Consider the following 23,322-nt stretch of genomic DNA (forward strand, 5'->3'; position numbering starts at 1 on the left):
ACAATAAGTTGAACATATCTTAGACCACAAATCATAAATATTCTCAGTCTTATACATTTTGTTATTCAAGTTATTGTTACTTTTATTTCTTTTTATACATTTCTCTTAATATTTATGTATGCATCCATAATATTTTTTTAAAAGGATTTTTCATTAACTAATGTATTTATTGTAGTTTTAAATATATTATAGTTTTCGTGCACTTGATTAAATTTTTTTAGCGTCGGTGGTATTTGAAGTGGTAGAGAACCTGAATGGATATTTACTTTCATAAAGTTTTTGGTGTATGTTTAAAAATAAAAATTTGTAAAGACTTTTAAATCATATGAATATAATATTCAACAAACTAATTTTGACTGTTTATATAATTAAAATTATGACGTAGGTAATTGCAAATTTGCTGAACTCATAGATTCATTGCTACTTTATAAATTATCATATGATGAGGTACATAGGGTAAAGATTTATTTGATGATAATATAACGTCCATATCGTAATGTGTGTGTTTTTTTTATGTACTATGTATTAAGAAATAATTAACACATTCAATAATATTAAAGAGTAAAAATCCCTGTCAATTGTTCATAGTATAAGCCCAAGATTAAACTCAAGCCCAGCCAAAGAAATAAAACTCAGTACCGATAAACTCAAGTGATGCGCCGTGTTTCACAGAAGACGAACACGTGTCGGCCTATCAGTGAGTGACTTTCCACGTGGATAGCTTAGGAGGGAGGAAACCCTCTTTTATATATATAGATACCCATCAATTGAAGGTGTCATACAACCGCTGGTGCATTCATTCATTGCGTCTACCTGAAGAAATGCGGAAATGCTGCTTCCGACTTACTGATCTACCAAGGACTCATTATCATGCTATATTGTGAACGGTGTATTTCTTTTCATTGTTTGTGTGTTTTCTTTCTTTCAAATATTTCCTATATTTGAAATTCCCAATTACTGAATCGACTGTTATTTTCTCTTAGATCATTTACTCTTCTGCATCCGTCAGATGTGCAATTTAATTTACGACTACTCTTCTGTCGATATTGAAGTAAATCTCGTCCCGTATATCTAAAGAAAAAATGACTGCCAACTACACGAATGAAACATAACATATCTAGACAAAATTATAGATTAAAAACTACACTAACTATATGAGTCACCAATCACTTGTTATGTTGCTAATTCTATTAATTTTTTTTTTTGATAACCGTAGAGTTTCCAAAGGTTTTCTATGCCTAAAATTAATCCCACGATGGATGACCACTGCTACTAGAACCCATGATTAATATTTTTGATAGCTTAAAGATGTCAAACTTGAAATCAGACAACTTTTAATGATATTTTGACATATTCTTGAATATATAACATTGAATACTTGATATATGTATTTTTTTTCTTTTGGTTTTTGATCTTCTGTATGTATGTTATGGTCAGTTTCTTAAATCATGATTGGTTGACTTTTTATCAAATGTTACTGAATTCACATCCAACATTTTCAGTTGAAATATGTTAGCAATATAGCACATAATGACTCATGGATATTGTTATATATGTAATTCATATAATCCATGTAATTTTCAATATATTAACTTTGCTCAGATGTGTAGCCATGTTGTATCCGTTCGTATAGTTGACCAGATTGCTACTTTATTTGATATTGCGTTGGTTCCACATTATATAACGAAATATCCCCTCTTGGTTTTTTAATTTAATAATTCATTATATAAGGCAAGTTGAAGTTAGACGCATTCCGTTGAAGTGACCAACATGTTTTTGCGATATAGATATTACTTGGTCTTAGTCTTTAACCTTTTCGACTGCTACTTGTCAATTTGTCATTGTCTCTGTTTATAGATTTTGTACTGTTTTTTAAGGCTTGCTGAAAAAGTCAACGAAGTGAAACTTCGTGGAATGATTCGTTGTTCAACGCTTTAAAGTCTCTTGCATTTCATTCAAAGCCCTTGTTCACTAAGCTGCATCATCGTCGTCATACTGCAATGAGTCTTCCTTCTTCTTCTTCTTCTTCCTCAAAGCGCCAATTCGACGTGTTTTTGAGCTTCAGAGGCGCCGACACACGTCATAATTTCACCGATCATTTACGTCGATCAGTCCCTACACCGGAAAGGTATCGATGCTTTCTTTGATGAGAAACTCAGGCGAGGCCAGGACCTCTTGGTTCTCTTTGACAGGATTGAGCAATCGAAGATGTCGATTGTTGTCTTCTCGGAGAACTACGCCAACTCAACCTGGTGCTTGGATGAACTCTGGAAGATTCTGCAGTGCAGCAAAAAGTCGGGTCATGGTGTTATACCCATCTTCTACAAAGTGAAGAAATCTGATGTGGAAAATCAGAAAGGGAGTTTTGGAGCTCCTTTTCAGACCCCTAAGGAGTGCTTCAAAGGGGATGAGCACAAGATCGGGGCATGGAAGGCATCTCTGAGAACTGCTTCCAATATTATTGGCTTTGTATATCCTGAGGCCAGGTACTAGCAAATCTAAACTTTCCTCTCTTTGGATTTGGAGATCACATTTTTACCCTGAAATAGCAAAAAACTGTTGTTAATATTGCATCTTGGTTTTGAATGCCACATGATTAGGTGGGGCAATGGGTGTCTCACCTATTCCCTTGAACCATGCCTATACAAAACGATGTCTTTGTTGAAAACAAAAATGGTAATGCATAAACATTAGCATAAATAGATTAGAAGTTAAAACCAAAACACAACACAGAGTATTTACACTTAATAGAAAAGAGGAGAAGAAACGTGAAATACCAAAAGAACAAAAGCAGAAAAGCCTTGACTTTAAACTCAGAGTATGTGTTCTTAGGTTTGTAGTTCGGTTTAATAGTCTAATCTAGCAATTTTTGTAAACCAATTCAATTTGACTCAAAATCAGTAGGACGTGGTTTATGCACCTTAAGGCATATTCCAATATTTTTCAAAACCAAAATTGAAATATTATACATCGAGCCAGAATGTGATACAGGAAAAGAGAGAATGAGAGATATCAATAATGCCATGCTAACAGCAACACATCATCAAAGAGTTGAAAAAAAATGTGGAAGCATATAAAAAAGTCCGAAATAGTTTGTTAGCTTTGTTCTTCCTTCATTCTCAATGTTTTGTGGAAACCTTGTGGTTACTCATGAATAGATAGGGCGAATCTCATATTTTGGAGGCTTAAAACAATTTTTTAAAAAGTTTAATAACTTTTTTTCTTCATTAATTTAGAAGCTTTGTCTATATGAAAAATCTCCAAAAATTTCAAGGAGTAAATCTAATGATTCATTGGATTATGTCCAAATCCGGTTTTGTCAATAGCTGAGAATCTTATTCTTCCTTTTAGATTCTAGTTATTGACAAAGACGGTTGATTTAGGCTGTGACTTTAGATTTTTAACTGTAGAGATTTTGGATTTAAAAACTTTAACTAGTAGTAAAAGCTATAAAATGAGATTTGTTATTTTATACATGAATATTTGTTATTATAAATAAAATTTATGTTATTTCAGTAATTTTATTTTTAATTATACGACACTTTATATATGCATTATGTTACAAATTTTATCAAATTTTAAATATAAGTTAATAATTATTTTAAAAATAAAATTATAGATATTAATAATAAAAATTTGAAAAATGGTAGGCAATATGGATCTTAAAATAACAAGTAAAAAAGGTAGATGATTGATTCATAAAAAGTTTTTCATAATATATTTAATATGGATTTGTATAAAGATTATAATGATGATGAGAGAAGAAAATCATTTTTTTAAAATAAAAAATAATATTTTGTTTTCAAAGCCTTGTTTACCATGCTTTAGGGAAAGCAAGAAAAAAAAATGGAGAGAGAAATGAATAATTGGCTTTGAGAACTTTAGAGAGATTAATGTTAAAAAAACTTGATTGGAGAAAAAAAAGGCTGCGAGGGCTGTCAAACCTTCTAAAACCTTGAAAGTCATAACACCAATAGCACCCATAGTTTCCCTGTAGCAAAGATCAGAACTGTTAATGTAAAATAGACGAGCTACACAAACTAGAACACACAGTAACATATGGATAATTCTTTCCAAGAAATTCGACTAGATTAATCCTTTTAAAAGCAACTACAAGTTCTTTCTAAAATCAATCTTTCAATCAAGCTCAAGACAAACTTTGACTTGTTGACTAGTCTCACACGTTCACAGACCTATAACAGTCTCTGAACAGCTTAAGCTCTTAACCCCTAGATGTTTTGTATCTCCTTCTCCGGACGTACAAAACTCTCTCTTGCTAAAAGCTCTCTCTGTGTGTTAACCGGCAACACACGTCCAAAACCTCTTTATATATTGCAGAGGGAACCCTAGACCTAAAGATCTATCTAATGGAAACTTTCCATATTTTGTCCTTCAACGAATAAGTCAATCTCCCTTTTTTCTTTCGGTCGATTGCTTCTTCTTCAAGACTTCATTTTATCTGACACTTCATTAAATCTTCTTTTAATGCTTCTTCTCTGACACGTGCATCTGGCTACTCATTCATCTCATATAGTAGTTCATTCAGCTCTGCTACATCTCCGTCTTGACCATACATCTTCAAGAACATGTTCAACTATCTTATTGTCTTATTGCAATCTTTCAATAAAGTGTCCTAAAGCTAGTTATCTTCATCGAACCAAACATATGTGAAAGCTAGTCCTATTACAGTCTAGCGACCAGAATATATGTTGAACATTTTGTCTTCAACTACTCTTTCAGCGTGTTCAATTTCTTTAAACTTTACCAACTTTTGCGCCATTGGCAGTTCGGAGACTAAGTTTCTCGATGAAATCACCAAGGAGACTATGAGGATGCTGAATCGTGTGTCTCCATGTAAAACCCAAGACTTTCCTGGCATTGAACCACGTTCAAAGGAACTAGAGGAGCTATTGATGTTTGATAATGATAGATGTGTCCGTACCATCGGAGTTCTTGGCATGGCTGGTATCGGCAAAACACTGGTTGCTGACATTGACAAGGAACTGGAATGGTATCAGCTGTGTCATCTGCGGGAGAACCTCCTCTGTAAACTATTGGATGTAGCAAGTTTGGATGAAAGAGCGTACAGTTGGGAAAACTATCTTCGGAACAAGAAGTTGTTTATCGTGCTTGATAATGTGACGGATAAAAAACAGATAGATGTTCTCATCGGAGAGAAATCATTGTACCGGCAAGGAACAAGGATTGTTATAATAACCAGAGACAAGAAGCTGTTGCAGAACCAAGCAGATGCAACATATGTAGTCCCGAGATTAAATGACAGGGAAGCTATGGAGCTTTTCTGCCTGAAAGCATTCCCTGGCAACCTCTTCCCCCCGGAAGAGTTTATGGACTTATCATACAGTTTTGTAGACTATTCTAAAGGACATCCGTTAGCGTTGACGTTATTAGGATCCGATCTACTTGGGAACGATAAAACATACTGGTCGGAGAAATGGAAGAGCTTAAAGGTAATGCCAGACAAGGAGATTCAGAAAGTGCTAGAAAAGAGTTATGAAAAACTAGATGATAAACAGAAGAGCATATTTCTGGACATAGCATGTTTTTTCAGGTCGGAAGAAAGAGATTTCGTTTCGAGCATCCTCAAATCAGATCGTGTCAATGCTGCAGCTGTGATGAGAGAGCTTGAAGATAAATGCTTTGTAACTATTTCTTATAATAGGCTTGAGATGCATGATCTATTGCATACAATGGGAAAGAAATTGGATATGAATCATCCGTCAAAATGATTGGCAAACGTAGTAGGTTGTGGAACCACAAAGATATTCGTCAGGTCCTGGAGAGGAACACGGTAAGCTACATGTTTCCATTACTTCTCTACATTTGATATATATGGTTGGTTCATGTATTGGTTTCTGCTAAAGTTTACATGTTCCTGAATCATTATTTTTTTCTTGCTACCAGGGCACTCACTGACTGTGTTAGAGGCATCTTCTTAAACATGTCTAATGTTGAGACGATCAAGCTTAGTCCTGCTGCTTTCAAGAGGATGTCAAGTCTCAAATTCCTGAAATTCCACAATTCTCATTGTTCTCGGTGGTGTGACAATGACCATAAGTTTCAGTTCTGTGAAGGGCTTGAGCACTTTCCAGATGCGCTTGTGTATCTTCACTGGCAGGGGTATCCTTACGATCACCTTCCATCAGACTTTAATCCGGAGGAACTTGTCTACTTAAATCTGCGTTATAGCTACATTAAAGAACTGTGGAAAGAGGAACAGGTACATGCTCAGCTAGTTTTTCTTCATCTGAAAACATTATTCTTTGGTTTTCTACTGATTGGTTATTTAATCATTGTCTCCATATCACAGAATACAGAAAATCTAAGATGGGTCGACCTGAGCCAGTCAAAAAGCTTGCTGAGTTTATCAGGTTTGTCCAAGGCCAAAAATCTTGAAAGACTGGACCTCGAAGGCTGTACGAGTTTGGCTGTGTTGAGCTCATCAATCAAACAGATGAACAAACTTATTTACCTGAACCTTCGAGAGTGCACAAGCCTTGAGAGTCTCCCGGAGGGAATCAACTTAAAATCTTTGAAGACTCTGATTCTCAGTGGCTGCTCAAACCTTCAGGAGTTTCATGTTATATCAGAAAACATCGAATCACTTTATTTGGAAGGCTCAGCAATTGAACAAGTTGTTGAACACATCCAAAGTCTTGGCAGCCTTATATTGCTAAATCTCAAGAATTGTAAGAGGCTGAGGTACCTTCCCAACGATTTTTACAACCTGAAATCTCTTCAAGAACTGATTCTCTCTGGCTGTTCGGCGCTACAGAGTCTTCCATCCATCAAAGAGAAGATGGATTGCTTAGAGATTTTGCTTATGGACGGAACGTCCATCAAACAGACCCCCGAAACAAATTTCTTCAGAAACCTCAAAAAGTTCTCCTTCTGTGGATCTAGCATCGAAGATTCCACAGGGTTGGTATTGTTGCCTTTCTCAGGCAGCTCTAGTGTGTCGGACCTTTATCTCACGAACTGCAATATCAACAAATTGCCGGACAGCTTTAGTTCTTTACACTCACTGCGGTGTCTATGCTTAAGCAGAAATGACATTGAGACTCTACCTGAGAGTATTGAGAAACTTCATTGTCTGTTGGTCCTTGACTTGAAACATTGCCGCAGGCTCAATTCTCTCCCGGTGCTTCCATCTAATCTACAGTATGTAGATGCTCACGGGTGTGTTTCTCTTGAAAAAGTTGCAAAACCAGTGACGCTTCCACTAGTAACCGAGAGGATGCACACTACTTTCATATTCACGGATTGCTTCAAGCTGAGTCAAGCTGAACAGGAAGCTATTGTAGCTCAGGCCCAACTCAAGAGTCAGCTACTGGTGAGGACGTCTCTTCAACATAGTCATAAGGTTCATTTTCAATCTTACCCTGCTGTTTTAATGGGTGATAACCATGATATATAATTCACTCATGCTTATATGGTTTTCTTTTGTAAACCATTTCAGGGACTAGTTCTTGATCCTCTGGTGTCAATTTGTTTTCCTGGAAGTGAAATACCCTCATGGTTCTGCCATCAAAGAATGGGATCTTCGATTGAAACCGACCTTCTTCCACACTGGTGTAACAGTAAATTCATTGGAGCTTCCTTGTGTGTAGTTGTCTCATTCAAGGATTATGAAGGTCAGCATGCCAACCGTTTATCCGTAAGATGCAAGTGCAGTTTCAAAAATCAAAACGGTCAGTCTACCAGCTTTAGTTTCAGTCTTGGGGGATGGAACGAGTCGTGTGGATCATCGTCCCATGAGACACGCAAACTTGAAGCTGACCATGTGTTTATTAGTTATAACACATGTAATGTCCCAGTCTTCAAATGGAGTGAAGAGAGTAATAATAGATGCCATTCCACTAGTGCCTCATTTGAATTCTACATTAAAGATGAAACTGAAAGGAAACTAGAAGGCTTTAAGGTGATGAGGTGTGGAATGAGTTTGCTATATGCTCCAGATGAGAATGACCGTGGATTTCAGGGAATACGGGTTACAGACATTGTTGAGTATACATCGAGTAAGGCTTTTGTGCCCGTGCAAGGTCGGTCCCATTCACAGGTTGAAGAAAGAAGAAGGAATGGTACAATAAGAGATGAAATCCCCTTGTGAGTGTTTAATTACTCCATATGGAACGGACCAGCTGCCTCGGAGTTAAAGAAAGCTTTTAAAATTGCTATGATGGAGAAGGAGAAAGCTTTAGCAAGGTATCTTAACGCATCTCACCCTATGAACAATCAACCTCTCTTCTTTTTATTTATATGTTTTGGACTTGTATAAGCTATCGTTGTTTCAGTTGCTGTATGATCAAATCCCTTAGTTTCCTCGGAGTTAGCATACCACAACGATTTGTCCATGGCAAATAAAAGAAATTTGTTTTCCAACTCATGTGATGGTTTTGCTATATATAAGGCATGAGCAAGAGCTCTCTGCTTCCTAGTTAGTAGCTTTAGGTGATTCTTGATCCCAAGACTGAAGCTTCGAATAGTGAAGATACTTGAGATCAGTAAGATGCTTTGTAGATATAGAAAGTAGATTGTGTGAATATTCCTTTAGCTAATACCCTACTTGTATTGTAGTATATATACGATGTATTCTCCATCTAATAAGATCATTCAGTTGTCTACACTATATGCTCACCATTTTACTATAAGCAGTACTGTTTGCTTACGTTAATCATTTTAGTAAGATGTACTAATTAAAAATGTTGATTTTTGAGACTTCTACCTCTAATTAAGGTTCTCGGCAAATGTCAACCTCAATAAAAATCCCAACAGTCTAATTTTTGTTGGCTCTGCCGGTGCCTTTTTCTTTTACTTGTAGACTGATATTTAAGTCACCGTTAAGATTAACAAGAAATGATAAACACCGGTAACTGTAATTGATTTGTACAGGTAATTATGTAATACAACATACCCATTGCATTGACTCTTCTCAAAGGAAGCTTATGGTTAAATGCCATACAAAATAGTGGTATTTCTAAAGATTGTGCTTCATTTAAACATTTACAAATTTATTATAGTTTCCCTTTGATTGTAGTGAATTCGTTATCTAAGCTTGTTCACATGAATAGAAAACATATCAATTATAAACAAACATCATTCGTTAACAAACAGCTTATAAAACAGTGATTCACATTAGCATAATCCGGTAAACAAATGTGGATTCGTAGAATGATTCCATCATTCATACTTTGATAAGGTGGTTGTGAGATACAGACTTTCATAAAGGAAAAAGAATGACTCGGAAATACTTTAAAGATAAAGATATTTTGGGTCTATGAAAATTATTTAACCACAAATGGAACACAGTTAATGACTAGACAGCATAGTTAGAAGGGTACGGTTGAGCTCCAGTATTGTAACCTTGATTGGCTTGTGGTGCGGTCGGGTAGGCCGTTGGCATTGCTGGTCCACCAACATTAGTTATCCCTTGATGTCGACCCATGTAGAAGCATCCTACACAACCAGCGATGGCTAGAAACACCATGAATATGAACAATGGTAGTGAGAAATACACAATGATCATCGCTTAAAAATCTCTGTTTTTTCGTTAAACCGAGAGAAAGAGAAATATATGAAGATCAGAAGAGGGAATGAAGAAGAATATGAAGAGAGTTTCATGTATTTATATACGGGAATGTTGTTGATGTGTTGCTACAAAGTCCAAGGTGACTTTTTAAAGGAAATGCAAGAAACATAAAATAGTAAGGATGAGCAAGTGTTCTTTATTAATTAGATAGAACATAGAAGGGGAATTTATGTATCAAAAGTCAGATGATCGATCAGATGAAAAAAATGATATTAATAGGTTGATCAAATTTATTTATGAGTGCCGTTTTAACGCTACTACTTAATCATTAACATTTGTTATTTACTACTATGAGTTATTGAGTTTATTGAGTCTTAGAATTTTTGAACCATGCATTAACATTTCTCTCATTTGGTCGACTATTCATCTGGTGAAAACCGAGCTAGGCTAAGTCTATTGTGTGAAATTGATATAGTTGCATATAAATATTTTATCTTGATTTAAAATATTTTCCAAATTAAATAAATCCTGTAAACAAAATGTGAAGAAGTCAAGTCGTCTCGCATAATGACAAGTCAAGTCAAGCTTTCAAGTTAATTGTGTTTGGTACCGCTGTATTATTGTTTGAATTATATTGTATGGTTTATTCATATGATTTGGCTGGCAAAACAGTTTTAAGTAATTACTTTTACGACTAGTTTATTTTCAACTATGTCTAATTGATTTCATGTAAGCTTTTCGTGGTGTCCACTTCCAAGTTCCATCCTGGCAAATGTTAACTAACTTATATTTTAGTGGCAACTGAAAATTAGCAGCTCTTTTATCTACGGTTACGACTAAATCATGGGATCTGGTAATTAACTAATGTTTTGTGGATATTTGGCTGGCAAACGAGGGCATATATCAAGAGGCTGTTAGGCAAGTTTGAAAAGGTTAAACAAAAACTAAAAGTGGGAAAAATCAAATGGCACGCTAACTTGTATCTCACGAAAACAAAACTTCATTACTTTTTTTTTTTTTTTGAAAGAATTTTAAATTTATTCGAATAAAAAAAAACCTTTGTACAGAGTTTTATATGCTACCATATTCAAAAACATAAATGAAAACTGAAAGAATTATGCTTTCTATAACTCTCAAGCTCCACTAGTCTCTGTCAAACCAATCCTCCATCATCTTCTCATATTTTCCTCCTACCCTCCTTCTCAGTGAAGATATTCTGTTTCTGATAAGCTTATCAAGCTTTGCGATCAGACAAGTAGCTGGCTGTGATGCCTCACCAACTCTTCTCACATTCCTCTCATGCCATATCGCATAAGCCACGGCCTGAAAGCAATAACGCAGTAGCACAGTCGAACTCCGCTTGTGTAATCCCTTCTCAACAATCCGAAGCACTCGATCCCATTCATACACTTCTCCATGCCCTGCCAAATGTTTAATGGTTCCAATCCAGACTTCCTTAGAGTAAGAACACTCAAAAAATAAATGATCACGAGTCTCAGCTTCCGTTGTACACAACCAACATGTAGAAATGGCTTGAGGATTCCACCTTAAGAATCCTATCTCCTGTTGCTAGTCTATCATGAATAGCAAGCCAAGCAAGGAAAAAAAAATCTTGGAGTAGCTTCAGTGAACCACACTCCTTTTACCCAAGACACCTTCGGAGATGGGTTTCTCACAAGATTCCAAGTATGAGATGTTTTGAAATATGTTTTAAACTCCCTATTCTCCCTTTTCCAAAGGCAAATATCGTCTAATTGGTTAAGACCTTTATTTTTGAGTGCCATAATCTCACGATCAACCAGCCTAAGAGAGTGAACACGATGCCTTCTCGCTCTATATATCTGAATAGCTTTCTCCACCGTAGAGTTTATAGGAATTCCAAGATCCATACACCCTCTTGCTCCTGTTAGCTCTATCAGTTGGCAAGTTCATTACTTTTTTCAAGCTTGAAAACACACAACTACGTTTTTTTTTCTAACAAACCTCAACATTTCCAATTAGCTGTGTTCTCTATTTCACTTAAGCTATTTGATGACTTGACAATCGTATACCTAAATGAGTTTTAAGGCAAGGAGTCAAAATGGAGGGGCCGGTTAAACAGGTTTAACCACGACCGAATTCATGACTTCAAACGAGACTCGAATACATAATAATTAAGCCCAAAATATAATCAATCGCAAAATATAGTACCATAGAAAAAAGAGCTAATAAATAAATCCACGAAATGATTTCTTTTTCAAACACTGGTCCTAACCGATATAAAAGGGGTTCGAAGTTAACCTAAACATTGATCATATATTTTTGTTGGGGTAATTTACTTTTAAGCTTTTGTAGGTTTTGAAATTTTGAAGTTTTAATACATAATATCTTAAAAAAAAGAATTTGATATCCATTGAGGCTCTCTTTCTGTAGTGTTTAGATGGAAGAGTAGATGTTCAAAAAAAAAAGAAAAAGATGGAAGAGTATATGTTAAAAATACTGACAGTTGTTGGATAAGCTTGAAGATTACTTGAGTTATAAGTTTCCTATTGTGTTATGTTTATCAAAAGAGAAAAGGAAACTTATAGTTGTGTTTATCCTAATGAGTTTAGGACAATTAAAGTGTTATATAATGATATGCAAGAGTGTTGCATAACTTTAAGAGTTTATGAGTTTGAGAGCTTGGGGTCTTGAGATAGTTTTCTCAAGAGATTAATAAGAAGAGTTCTTATTGAGAGATAATACAATTTGTGTGTTCGTGTGATCTTGATATTCGATTTCAATAACTGTTGTTATTACAAAAGCCCGATTGAACCAACCCATTTGATTCAAACCTTTTGGCAACCGGACCTAAACTGAAGCAAAGAGTTTAATAAAATACATGTGTTAAATTGACTTAAAGAATGGAGTAAATGCTGTCCATGATCAACTTGAGTAGGAACACACCGAAAAAAAGAAAGATATGGCTCTATTTCCGTGAATTGATTACAGAGCAGACTGGACCCGTTTGGAAACCCTAGGAAAGGAGACGATTCCGAGTTTGACAGCTAACGTAGTTTCAAGAAGACCAACGACCCCACCTAAGAATCTATCTATTGTGAATGTAAACAATCCCACCCCGGAAGTTTAGACAAATAATATCTAGTATATAAAGGGATGTCTCAATTCTAATTAGTAGAAGGTCTTTGGGAAGAAACCTTAAACAAAATCTATGCGGGCTGTGCTTGTTCAGCCGAAAATAGACAATAACATACTAATCGGCTTAGGAAGAGTTGGACATGGCTTAAAAAAGCCCAACAAAATCCAAATAACATCGATGTTTTTCCGGTGTTATTCTTCATTAATGCCTTGACCTTTGACCAGATGATCCTTGATTTCTATTTGCGTAGCATCTCTTCCTTTTAAAATGGTTATCAGAGCCAGGTTGACGAAATTTCTGAGTCTTTTGGACAAAATCCATGCGGTCTAGGATGAGTTGGACATGGCTTGAAAAAGCCCAACAAAATCCAAATAACATCGATGTTTTCCGGAGTTATTCTTCATTAATGTCTTGACCTTTGACCAGATGATCTATGTGTGTAGCATCTCTTCCTTTTAACATGGTTTCCAACTTGAAGGGATGTCCAACTCTGATTAGTACGAGGTCTTTTGGGAATGAACCCAAAACCAAATCCATGCAGACTTTGTTTGTTTGGTCCAAAGTGGACAATAACGTACTAATCGGTTTAGGAAAAGTTGGATATAAACTTGAAAAAGCTCAAAATTGGTATCAGAGCCAGATTGCCATATTTCTGAGTCGTTTGGACAAAACCCATGCGGTCTAGGAGGAGTTGGACATGGCTTGAAAAATCCCAACAAAATCCAAATAACATTGATGTTTTCCGGTGTTATTCTTCATTAATGCATTGACCTTTGACCAGAGATCCTTGATGTCTATGTGCGTAGCATCTTTTCCTTTTAACATGGTTTCCAACTTGAATTTGTAGTGGATCCTTCTTCAAACCTCAAAAACCCTGGAGGATCTGGCTCATAAACCACTTTAAAGAGAGGTTTCTTGAGATGTATGAAGTGATGAATTGTACCATGCATTAAGTCACAACATCCTATCCATATCAGCATCTCTCTTCACTTCATTAGTCGACTCCTCTGTTCTACCTTTCTTCTTCTGTCTACAACAGCTTCTCCAAGGCCTGTCCCCGCAATGATTGACTCTCTTATAGCCTTGCCAGTCAGCAAACGTTTTAGGATCTGATCATCTTGGAGTGCACGAAGCCTATTGATCTTGAGCTTGTAGATAAAGTAACTGATGAAACTTTTCTTAACATCTTCCTTATTGAAGCTCAAAAAGTGACGGTACTCCCGGTTGCCAAGCAATTCAGATACCGACTCTTTTTTGCTAGCATGCAGCATGAATTTTCTACGAACAATTTCTCTACACAATTTTCTTTGCAAAAGTTGCATCGTTACCTCCCCCTTGGAAGATATTTGTATGAGAGACTTACTGGCTAACACCTCTAGGGTTGACCCAGAGTCAATGCTAGCAAGAAATGGTAATGGCATATCAACTTTCTCATCACTGAGCAAACATCCTATGTAAAGAAATACATCTTTTTCTCTTTTTTGTAAGCCATCATAACTAACTCTCAACCTTCTTTTAACTTCATCTTCTGAAAGCCTAGATCGATCCAAGGAAGAACCAAAAAGTTTTCTCGTGCTTCGATTTGAACTGCCAGCTGCATCATTAAACACATAGACTCCACAATTCTTCACCTTGAGACTATCACCTATAGGCTTCTCCTCATTGTTGACAGGGTATAAATCAAAGACAACTAGATCAGCCAAGATACCTGTGACATCTCCTCCACACGTACTTGGATGCATTTTGAGGTCAAAGAAGACAAACATGTGATCTTTTGTAATCTTAGGAACAGCTTCTCCTGGAGGCATACACTGAAAAACATTCTCAAGACTATGACCATGGCCCATCTTATCCTTCCACCTGCAAACACACCTGAAGCCTAAACCAGCAGCAGCATCATGAAAATCCTTTGAGAAAGAAACTTCAACGAATAGAGCAAATCCCAAGAGCATGCTTCTTGAATAGGGGCGTAGTCTTATAATTACTGAAGATCCTGGTTCTAGATAGGGGTGTAGTCTATTATATTTAGAATTTCTACTTCTAGGTGAAGGTAGACACAGCCTGACAGCCAGGAATTTTTCGAGTTGCTGCTGACGTTGTGGTCTCATGTGTTCTTCTACAGTAGCCTGTGCTTGTAAGAAAACGTAGGTGACCATGTAAGGAGAAAGATCAAAGCAATTACTGAATGTATAGTACCTAGAATTCTGAAAGAAGTCTAAAGGAATTGATATCAAAGATGAACAACCATGCGCATTCAAGAGCTGTAGACTTTGGGGAAGCTGTGGGAGTACTCTGAGGTTTTTGCAATGGCATAACCTTAGACTGAGTAGTTTAGAAAACTCCTTGATGCTTACTGGAATATTTCTGAAACAGTTGCCACTAAGATCCAATCTCTTTAGCAAAGACATTAAACATATATCTTCAGGAATATGTTCCAAGCGTGCCTTATGTAGAGACAAAGTGACTATCTGTTCACAGAATCTTGAGACAGAAGATGGCAGCTTTAATCTAAGTGGCATGACTGTATACACGTGACGTAATTCTCTGGCTTTTGGGAGAGTAGTGGTAACTACCTCAAGGTCTGTGCAGCTCAATATATCAAGAACTTTGAGAGGATTCAGGTTCTGCATTTCCGCTGGCAAGCGTCGGAGTCTTTTGCAGCTCTTCAAATCTAGTGTGTCAAGTTCAGCGAGATCCCCAATAGAAGATGGCAGTTCTCTAATGGCAGTGCCACCAAGATATAACTCCTTAAGATTTTGAGGGAAATCAACTATAGTCTTCAGCTCCGAGCAGCCAGAGAGTTTGAGCGTGACGAGAGATTTCAACTTACTCATTCCTACTTGTAGATGCTGAAGCTTTGTGCAATCCTCCAAACTTAATATGACAAGCTTAAAGAGATTCTCAAGAAACGGTGATGGGAATGATTTTACCGCAGTGCCTGCCAGATATAACTCTTTGAGGTTTCTTGGTAAATCCTGAATGTTTTCAAGATTTGAGCAGCCAGATAGTTTCAGCTTGGCAAGAGATTTCATGTTACACATACCCATTGGCACGTGTCGAAGCCTTTTGCAATTCTCCATATCTAGTGTTAAAAGCTTACACAGAAAAGATGGAATTTCATTTATGGAAGTATTGGCCAGATATAACTCTTTCAGGTTTTGTGGCAAACCCTGAATCTTCTCAAGTTCTGAGCAGCCAGAAAGATTAAGAACTTCGAGAGACTCAAAAGTGATCATGTCAGGCAGACTTCTCAAGTTAGAACAGTTTTTCAGCTTCAAGATAACAAGATTGCCAAGATCTTGATTAGAAAAGCTATCAAGGGTTATTAACTCTCTTACGCCAGTTCCCTGGAGATTCAGTTTCTTGATAGACGGTGGCACCTTTGGAAAACTTTTGATCTCTATGCAGTTTGAGAGATTAACAACTAGGAGATGTTGTGATTGACCCATGTCCGGAAAACTCTTTAAACTTGAACATCCTTGGAGATCAATTAACTCGATGTTTCGAGAATGTTGAAGTTCATCAACATTAACTAGATGAAGGGAATGGCTGAGCGTGATCCTCTTTAACACCTCAAGATTCTGAACAAACAAGCCAAAACAAAAATGAGTAAAAGCAAGTTTGGTAATAAATCTAGTGAAAGTGAAACTATGTGTAAACCCCATGTATTGATGTGTTTCTAACCTTGGTTCCTCCCCAAAGTTTCCGAAATTGACTGCATGGCATATTGAGTTCCACAAGATACTGAGCATCAAAATTTTGTGGCAATGATTTCAGAGGACAATATGTCCAGTAGAGAAGTCTTAGCTCAGGCGGCAAAGACTGAGGGTCCTCGGAAAGACATAATACGGGGCTCTCAACAGGATTGGAACTGTGAACCTTCAGAGATCTAAGGTTGTACATTTCCTTAAACGCAATATGACCTTCAAAGTCTATGTTTGACATGTCCAAGCTAATGCCTTTAATATCTTCAATACACTGAAAGAACAAGAGAAACCATTGGTTACTTATATATATATGGAAAAATACAAACTATGTTAAACTAACTCTCTTTTGGAGTGGATCTCTATGACGTGATCTAAGAGTTTTATCCCAACTCTTCGTTGGTAAATGCGACTTCTTTAAAGATTGATAAGAATGTGACAGACGAATATATATTTACCATTGTTGGTGCTGCTTCAGGATCTCCGTCTTCGTTTTCTTCAAGGAGAGATTGAATGTTGGAAGCATCCACGAATCTATAAGCCATCTCAGTGTCTTCAGTTGGATCCTTGATGATTTGGAGACCAAGATCGTAAATCAAATTATGCATTTGTACTCTGTTGTCTGAAACAGTCAACAAACTTTTGTCCATAAGGACATCGATTCCAACTCGAGGAAAGTATCCACAACCTTCAAGAAACTGCATCACGTCGTCGATATTCACTCCCCTAAAGGAAAACACTATTTCCAGAAATATTTCCTTCTCGGTGTCACCAAGTGTACCATAGCTGATCTTGAGTGTATTAAAAATCTTGACGGGAAGAGGACGCTTGAGTTTTCCGACAACACTCTCCATTTCAGACAGCGTTTTCCCCTTTAGTTCTTCACCAAAAATGCTGAGAGCTAAAGGGTTTCCTTCAGCATAGTCAACGAGGTTCATAGACAGCTCCATGAGTATTTCATCTGGTACATCTTTCGCAAATGCACATCGGGACAAGAGCTGAAGAGCCTCATGCTTGTTTAAGCCCTGAACCTCATATATATCGTTGACCTGGCACTGTACAAGTGCTTGTTTATCACGGGAAGTTATGATTACCAAGCTTCCAGGACCAAGCCAGTCAAATTCAGAAAGAAAAATGGTTGCACCCAGTGGCTTGCGCACGTCATCAAGAACAAGAAGAATTCTTTTTTGGCGTAGTGTGTCTATAAGGAGGCTCAGTCTTGTAACGTGACTGCTTAAGCCAACCTTCTCCCGCAAGTGTTTCTCCAATAACCCATAGACTCCCTTCTCCTGAAAGTCATTGTCGAAGTCTTCGATGAAACAAGACGCTTCAAAGTCACCCGAATATTGTTTTAAAGCTGCTTTAGCAAGTGTCGTCTTCCCTATGCCTCCCATACCCCAAATCCCTAAGCTTCGAATGCCTAGTTGTTGCTTGTGGATCAAGTTTTGTATCTTCATCAATCTTGAGTAGACTCCAATTGCACCCTCAAGGTCAAGCTTTTGACGCACGTCTGCAACAATCTCCTCCACAAGCTCGGAATCGCTGAACAGTAACACAGAGATTTTTCAAGTCAACATATCAGAAGATTTATTTACTAACTAAAGAAGACATCAACTAAAGTTTTTTCCGGAATAAACATACATTTCGGGATATATTTCAAAAATTTCCACAATAAGAAATTATTATTTAGGGTTTTTGTTCTTATTATCATGATCATCGTCATGTTTAATGGACTAAGCAAAATATTTGTAAAATTTTATTCAATTCATTATCCGTATTTGTAAAAATAAATGTGAACATCAAAAATATGTATTGGACGAAAAGAAATGGTATTTTGTGAATTTTCTAACCAAAGATTGAGCATTATTCGAAAAAAATCTAAAAAATTATGTGTAAAACAAAAAACAGTAGACCGTGAATAAATTAAATTGTAAGAGCATGATTATTGGGGATTCTTACAGGAATATAAGAACCTGTCTCTTAACTTTTAACTAAAAAAATTAAAAACCGACTCTTAAAACTCTTATTTAAAAACCGGTTCTTAGCTTTTTTATTTAAAAGTTAAGAGACAGGTTCTTATATTCCGCTAAGAAACTCACCCTAAGAACCCCCAATAATCATGCTCTTATATTTTTATATTTTGAGATCTGTTTTAATTTTATGTTAGATGTTAGGCAAAAAAAAAATAATCAACTAGAAAAACTTATTTGGATGATAAGTTATGTCTGAATAGTTGACTTTAAGATAAGTTAATATACACACATTCTATTTAAACAATTTTTTTTATTTTGAAAAAAGGCTTACTATTAAAACTATGTAAATAAATTTGGCCGGTAGTTTTGATGCACTTAAAAGATGATGAAAAGAGGTTAACATTGTAGAAAGATATCAATGTGTCTTAGAGCTTAGGGGGTTTGGTTTTCTTGAGTCTTGAGTTCAAACTACTCTTGGTACGAAGAGCATAAAACCCGGAACTTTCATATTAATAAAAAACATTGTAGAAGGAGTGTGAGGTGTGAACAGAGTTTTAAATAAACTTCATTTTATTTGAAAAGTCTTTTGTCATTAAAAATAAATAAATTAACAAAATATAAAGCAAATAGTTTTGAGCAATTAATCACCTTCGTTCAAGAGATGATGCGTATCCTCGCAAGTCTGCGATTTCAAGTAAAGCATTACGCCACTCGGCTACTGGGCCTTCAGGATACATCTTTTTCAACAGCAAGCAATATTTCCTCAAAACTGACTTCGTGAGTCCATAGAAAACTGGAAGCACCAGCAGGCCGTGGCTGCTCCGGCACTCAGAAACCTTCACTAACTCGTTCAGGAACCGATAGTTCGAAACAGATTTCTCAGATAAAATCACCACAGAAACCTTAGCCTTCGCTATAGCTGCATCAGAGTTTTGGCAGGTGGAGAAAGAGATGCTTTTGCGGTGAAACTCAGCCGAGAGATGGCTGACAAAGGAGTGCCGTATCGTATCCTCCCATCTATTGAAACTGATGCAAACAGCGTTTCCGTCGACCATTTTCACGAGATTTGGCAGTGTTTTTTTTTTCTTTTCTTGTCACAATGGCAATGGTATTATTTTTTTCTTTTCTACATAATTGTACTCCGCCCCTGTGAAAACGATAAGGTCACCTTCATTGAAGGTTTCTCAAATATTATTTTAATTAATATAAATAATATAAAAAATGATGAAAGATAGTGAAATTGGCAAGAAACTAGTGCGGAGCTACCTGGAAATGAGGGAGGTCAACTACTCCCTCTGTTAAAAAAAAAAATGCATATTCCAGATTTTTCACATATATTAAGAAAACTCATTAAATATGTATTGTTTTTTGTGAATAACAATTTTTCATAACTTTTACCCAATAAAAATTCAATAAACACCATTAATTTTTTTGAAACTTACAATTTTTCATAAAATCATACATTGAAAAAGTAAAAAATGTATTTTTTTGAAACAATTTTTTTTCCAGAATATACATCTTTTAGGAACAGAAGGAGTATTAAATTTAATTTATAGGCTTGTTAACATATTTTTTGATGCGGTCGATTAGTAAAACTTTCCTTAAATGACCTGCATTTCTTGAGTAGGGGTGGGTAGGCCTGGGACGGATCGGATATCCGGATCTGGATCCTTATCCGGCGGATCCATAATTTTACTATCATTATCCGGATCCGGGGTTTTCGGATATCCGGTTGTCGGATATCCTTCTAAAAATTGTAATATCCGGCGGATATCCGGATCCGGATTTGGATCCTTAAAAAAATAAAAAAAATATTAATATATAAAAAAATATTAACAATAATTTAAAAATAAATATATATATAATGCTTTTAATTATTTCTATGTATAATATTACAAAATTTACATGAAATATATATATACTATTATAAAAATGAAAATACATGAAATAAAATTAATTTTTATATATAGATATTACTATTTTTGAAATAGATATTTATAAAACTTACGGATCCGGATATCTGGACTAAAAAAATCAAGATATCCGGATCCGGATCCGGTTTTGACGAATCCAACATTTTACTATCCGGATTCGGATTCGGTCCATCCGGATATCCGGATTTTCGGATCGGATCCGGATCGAATCTCGGATCCGGATCTCAGATAAAAGTCTCAGGTCTAGGGGTGGGCACATAACAAATAGTACAGAATCTTGAGTATTGGAATTTGTTGTTTATGTTACAGATATCTGGCTAATTTTTCTATTTATTTTGATTTAGAAAAAACTGATATCTAAAAAACTAGATATTCAAAAAATATATGGATATTTCAGATACTTACAAACACGTGAGAATTTATTATTTTAATCTTTATTTTATAATAAAAATAAAATAGTTAAATGTTAACATTGCAAGAGGCATGTTAGCTAGAAACAAAACAAGACGGATAACTTGCAGAGATTTTGTTTGCATTTGTTTAAACTTCTAGAAAACATTTTGTTTGTTTCTCTTACTGTCTTGTTGAAACTTCCACGAAAATTCAAAATATTAACTATCCTCTCTGATATCACTCATTCAGGGGATCCAAACAAAAGAAACAGATAGAAAACCTGTAGCAAACAGCTATGTTTGGTAGAAACTACAAATGTGTCACGATTTCTTCTTTTCATTTCTCTAAAGGAACGCGTCACGACTTTTCCCAGCCCCTAATCCATTTTGCAAGCAAGTTTAATAAGTTTTTCTTATTGGAGTTTTCTTTTGCCATTTAAATTTTTTTTTTTTTTTACAGCAAAGCATTTACAGACTCATATTCACTCTGTAAACCAAATCGGTAACTCCGCATCCATGTGAACGACAAAAGACGATTGTTTCCTAGCACTGCGTGCTAAGCTATCCGCCCGAAGGTTCGCCGTCCGAGGTACATGGACGATGGACGATGTCTGAGTTGAGGAAACTTCCTTTGAGAAGCATGATGTCTTCCAAATAGCTTTCGAATGCTGGTCATTCTTCTGATTCCGAAACCATCTTCACCAATTGAGAACAATCCGTTGCAAACGTTACCTGAAACTGTCTTAAATTCTTCATACATTCCATTGCTCAAATCAATGACTCTACCTCCGAATGGAGGGGTGAAAGACATGCTCGTACATTCCTTGCCCCTAACAGACCATCAAACTCCGGTAAAGTACTATACCAGCCTTGCCCTGAAAATGAGTCATTATCTTTCCATGAACTATCTATGAAGCACCATCGACCTGGTGTCGCTAGGGGAGGACTGATTTGTACCGAAAGTCCCCTCGTTGGGTCATTTCCCACATGTGCTTCTGCCCAAAGTGATGATTCTAGTTCTGCTAGTTGAAGAGTGTCCCTCGGATCAATATCCAGATTACTAAAAACTTTGTTATTTCGGGCTTTCCAAATATACCATAAAATCCATGCAAACTGATGATCATCCATCTTTGGCTGAACTCTCCAAAAAATATGATCCATATTAGCAAATAATGATGTGACATGAAAGATATTAGGAGATGACGGGATCTTAGATAATGCCCACACTTGGCGTGCCGGGGGACATTCAAAACATACATGGTTTATTGATTCTTCCGGATCTCCGCATCGAGCACAACATATATCTCCTTGTATCCCTCTTGCCTTTAGATTTTTCATTACCGATATACATCCTGAGAGAATTTGTCATAAGAAATGCTTTATTTTTGGGGGGCACCGCACTTTCCAACAGAAGGCTTTAAGAATATCCATTGTGGGGCCATAAAAATCTGGTGGTTTTTCCTTATCAGGATATACTCGTTCCACTTGATAACCTGATTGGACTGAGTATTTTCCATTGTTAGTAAAATGCCATCCATTCCTATCCTCAAGCTGATTCCTACTTAAAGGAATACTTTAAATAATTTTTGCATCCGTAGGATCCACTAGAGCCCTGATTGCCTGTAAATTCCATGAGCGAGATTCCGAATTAATGAGGGAATCCACTGTGAGGTTCGGATAAATGTTGTGAAAATTTTTGTTTGCTGATCTCGGACGAGTGGTTGGGATCTAAGGATCATTCCATACAGAGATAGACGAACATGTTCTCACCCTTTTAATTAGTCCTTTACAAACCAGAGATCTAGCAGAAATAATACTCCTCCAGCCATATGACGGGGAATAAGAACGAATCGGTTCCAGGGGTGAAGCATTCTTGTAATACCGTCCTTTGAAGACTCTTGAAAAAAGAGTATTTGGCTTCTCAATCAGCCTCCATAGTTGATTTCCAAGCATTGCCGGATTAAAATCAACAAGATCCTTGAAACCTAACCCACCATTATCTTTGGTTTCACATAATTTATCCCATGATTTTCAATGCATACCTTTTGAACTTTCTCCTGGGCTCCACCAAAACTGAGCAACTGCACTTATTAATTTTTTAACGGTAGCCTTCGGTAACCGATAAACAGACATAACATGGTTTGGCAAGGCCGTAACCACCGATTTAATATTTACCTATTTTCCTCCTTTAGTAAAAAATCGAAAAGTCCATCCATTAACCCTATTATTTAAGCGTTCATGTACATAAACCAAATACTTGTACCTTAGATCCTCCAAGACTTTCTGGTAAACCTAAGTAGGATCTCATGCCTCATATATTTTGAATTCCCAGAATATCCCTCAATTCTTGACGACTGGCTTCTTCAATCTTATGCCAAAATTGAATTGAAGATTTCTGTAAATTAATTTGTTGCCCTGAGACAGCCTCATATTCCTTTAAAATCCTGAGAATGGTTTGACACTCCTCCTTATTTGCCTTGCAAAAGAAAAGACTATCATCTGCAAATAGCAAATTAGAGATTGATGGACACACTCTTGCCACCTTTAAACCAGTAAGTTGTTTCTCTCTCTCCGCCCTCTTAATATTTGCGATTAATGCCTCAGTGCACATAATAAATAAATACGGAGACAGAGGATCCCTCTGCCTTAAG

The 23,322-nt window shown here is 36.4% G+C and overlaps 2 protein-coding genes and 1 pseudogene across 3 annotated transcripts; 1 reads left to right on the forward strand and 2 right to left on the reverse strand.

The window, feature by feature from the left end:
* The first annotated feature begins 2,000 nt into the window (after positions 1-2,000).
* LOC106305637 lies at positions 2,001-8,403 on the forward strand (annotated as a pseudogene).
* A 2,290-nt stretch (positions 8,404-10,693) lies between these two features.
* On the reverse strand, positions 10,694-11,439 carry LOC106303324. The gene is made up of 2 exons (XM_013739625.1): positions 11,197-11,439; positions 10,694-11,005 (listed from the first exon to the last, which is right to left on the reverse strand). Exons 1-2 carry the CDS (start codon positions 11,437-11,439, stop codon positions 10,694-10,696), a joined length of 555 nt encoding a protein of 184 aa, XP_013595079.1.
* Positions 11,440-12,311: 872 nt separating this feature from the next.
* LOC106306749 (disease resistance protein RRS1) lies at positions 12,312-19,493 on the reverse strand. Of its 2 annotated transcripts, XM_013743480.1 has the most exons (5): positions 18,994-19,493; positions 16,831-17,914; positions 16,353-16,646; positions 14,865-16,249; positions 14,722-14,794 (listed from the first exon to the last, which is right to left on the reverse strand). In XM_013743480.1, exons 1-5 carry the CDS (start codon positions 19,398-19,400, stop codon positions 14,785-14,787), a joined length of 3,180 nt encoding a protein of 1,059 aa, XP_013598934.1. In that variant the 5' UTR covers positions 19,401-19,493; the 3' UTR covers positions 14,722-14,784. The 2 variants fall into 2 exon arrangements, with proteins under 2 accessions (XP_013598933.1, XP_013598934.1); XM_013743479.1 differs by having other exon boundaries at positions 12,312-16,249.
* Between the last annotated feature and the right edge of the window lie 3,829 nt (positions 19,494-23,322).

The sequence above is a fragment of the Brassica oleracea genome, chromosome C7 (genome assembly GCF_000695525.1).
Source record: "Brassica oleracea var. oleracea cultivar TO1000 chromosome C7, BOL, whole genome shotgun sequence".
Lineage (NCBI taxonomy): Eukaryota > Viridiplantae > Streptophyta > Magnoliopsida > Brassicales > Brassicaceae > Brassica > Brassica oleracea.

Bases quoted from the DNA above. Each gene is read 5' to 3' on its own strand.
- LOC106303324 (XM_013739625.1), bottom strand. From the start codon at position 11,439: ATGGATCTTGGAATTCCTATAAACTCTACGGTGGAGAAAGCTATTCAG. The intron at 11,006-11,196 runs GTAAAAGGAGTG...TCTTACTCTAAG, and splicing joins CATCTCCGAAGGTGTCTTGG to GAAGTCTGGATTGGAACCAT.
- LOC106306749 (XM_013743479.1), bottom strand. From the start codon at position 19,400: ATGGTCGACGGAAACGCTGTTTGCATCAGTTTCAATAGATGGGAGGAT. The intron at 17,915-18,993 runs GTGATTAATTGC...GTTACTGTTCAG, and splicing joins GCATCATCTCTTGAACGAAG to CGATTCCGAGCTTGTGGAGG. The intron at 16,250-16,352 runs GTTAGAAACACA...TTGTTTGTTCAG, and splicing joins AACTTTGGGGAGGAACCAAG to AATCTTGAGGTGTTAAAGAG.